The sequence below is a fragment of the Apis dorsata genome, unplaced genomic scaffold (assembly GCF_000469605.1).
Source record: "Apis dorsata unplaced genomic scaffold, Apis dorsata 1.3 scaffold_346, whole genome shotgun sequence".
NCBI classification, from domain to species: domain Eukaryota; kingdom Metazoa; phylum Arthropoda; class Insecta; order Hymenoptera; family Apidae; genus Apis; species Apis dorsata.
In genome coordinates this window covers 7,095-8,375 of record NW_006263613.1, presented here as the reverse complement: position 1 = coordinate 8,375, position 1,281 = coordinate 7,095, and the positions used below count along the sequence as shown (strand labels likewise).

General features: G+C 13.0%; 1 protein-coding gene across 1 annotated transcript in view; it reads left to right on the top strand.

The window, feature by feature from the left end:
- LOC102676105 (probable protein BRICK1-B) overlaps positions 1-1,281 on the top strand; it is a 5,070-nt gene that overhangs the window by 2,893 nt on the left and 896 nt on the right. Inside the window, exon 2 of the mRNA XM_006618251.2 lies at positions 760-842. Within this exon, the coding sequence (XP_006618314.1) occupies positions 760-842 (83 nt within the window). The remainder of the gene's footprint in view (positions 1-759; positions 843-1,281) is intronic.

The window sequence follows — 1,281 nt, the reverse complement described above, 5'->3', positions numbered from 1 at the left end:
TATAAATATATAAATATATTTATATGTTATAAATAAATATAGAATAAATATTCTTATTTTTACAACAATATTTTGGATTGAATACTTTACAATATTTAGATATAAAAATGATATAATTTGTTTTTAATTCTATAAAAGTAATATAATAATATCATATTAAAATTCTAAGTTAAAAAATATATCTGAAAAATCATTTACAATACTAATAATAAAAAATACAAGCAAAAACGTTATTAAGAATTTATAAATGATATATTTTAAATTATTTTATTATTAATTTTATAAATAAATAATCATTTTACATTGATATACCATATCATAAATAATAAATATAATAATAATATTTATGCATTCTATTATTGATGTAAAATATAATTATTCTATAAAAATATTATATAATTAATTGAGAAAAATAATTGAACTATCAAAAATATAATCTATTTCATAAATTTAAATAAAATTATCAACTTAAAACTATTAATTTTATTAAACAATTATTTATTTTATATAGAATTTAAATAAATTCAAATTTATATATAATAGTTCTTTTTTTATTCTTATCCATATATTTCACGAATACTGATTTGCATAATATTGTTGCATAAAAATTGTTTTATTTATTTTATAAATAATTGTTTAATTTTATTTTTTTATTATTTTATAAATTTTAAATTATTAAATTAATAAAAAATAATGAAATCATTTACATATGAAAATAACTATTTATATAAAGATTACTAGTTAATTTTGTTTTATTAGATATGTCTTGCCGATCAAGAATAGCTGTTCTTAATGAAAAGCTTACAACACTAGAAAGAAGAATTGAGTATCTAGAAGCATGTGTAAGTTATTGTTTATAATTTAAAAATATACAAAATTAATTTTAAATAATTATAAATATATTAAACATACAGCAATATCAAAAGTTTCAAAAATATTTAATTTCCTATCAAATTAAAGATAAGAATCTTATTTATAATAAAATTTTGTTTTTCTTTTTATTTTAATTTATTATTACATCACAGACTAGAATATTGTTATAGTTATACTATACTAATCTGGATATTACTATCAAATATGTACTATCTATATGTATATCTATATATTTATAAATATATATGACATAATAAATAAAACTTTATTACTTTTACTGATTCAAATAATTTTAAGAATAAAATTTTATAGAAATTTTTAAAATCAATTTTAAATTCAATAATTAAAAAGAATTAATGAAAATTACTAATTTTTATTCATTTTGATATATTTAAATTTTATATATGA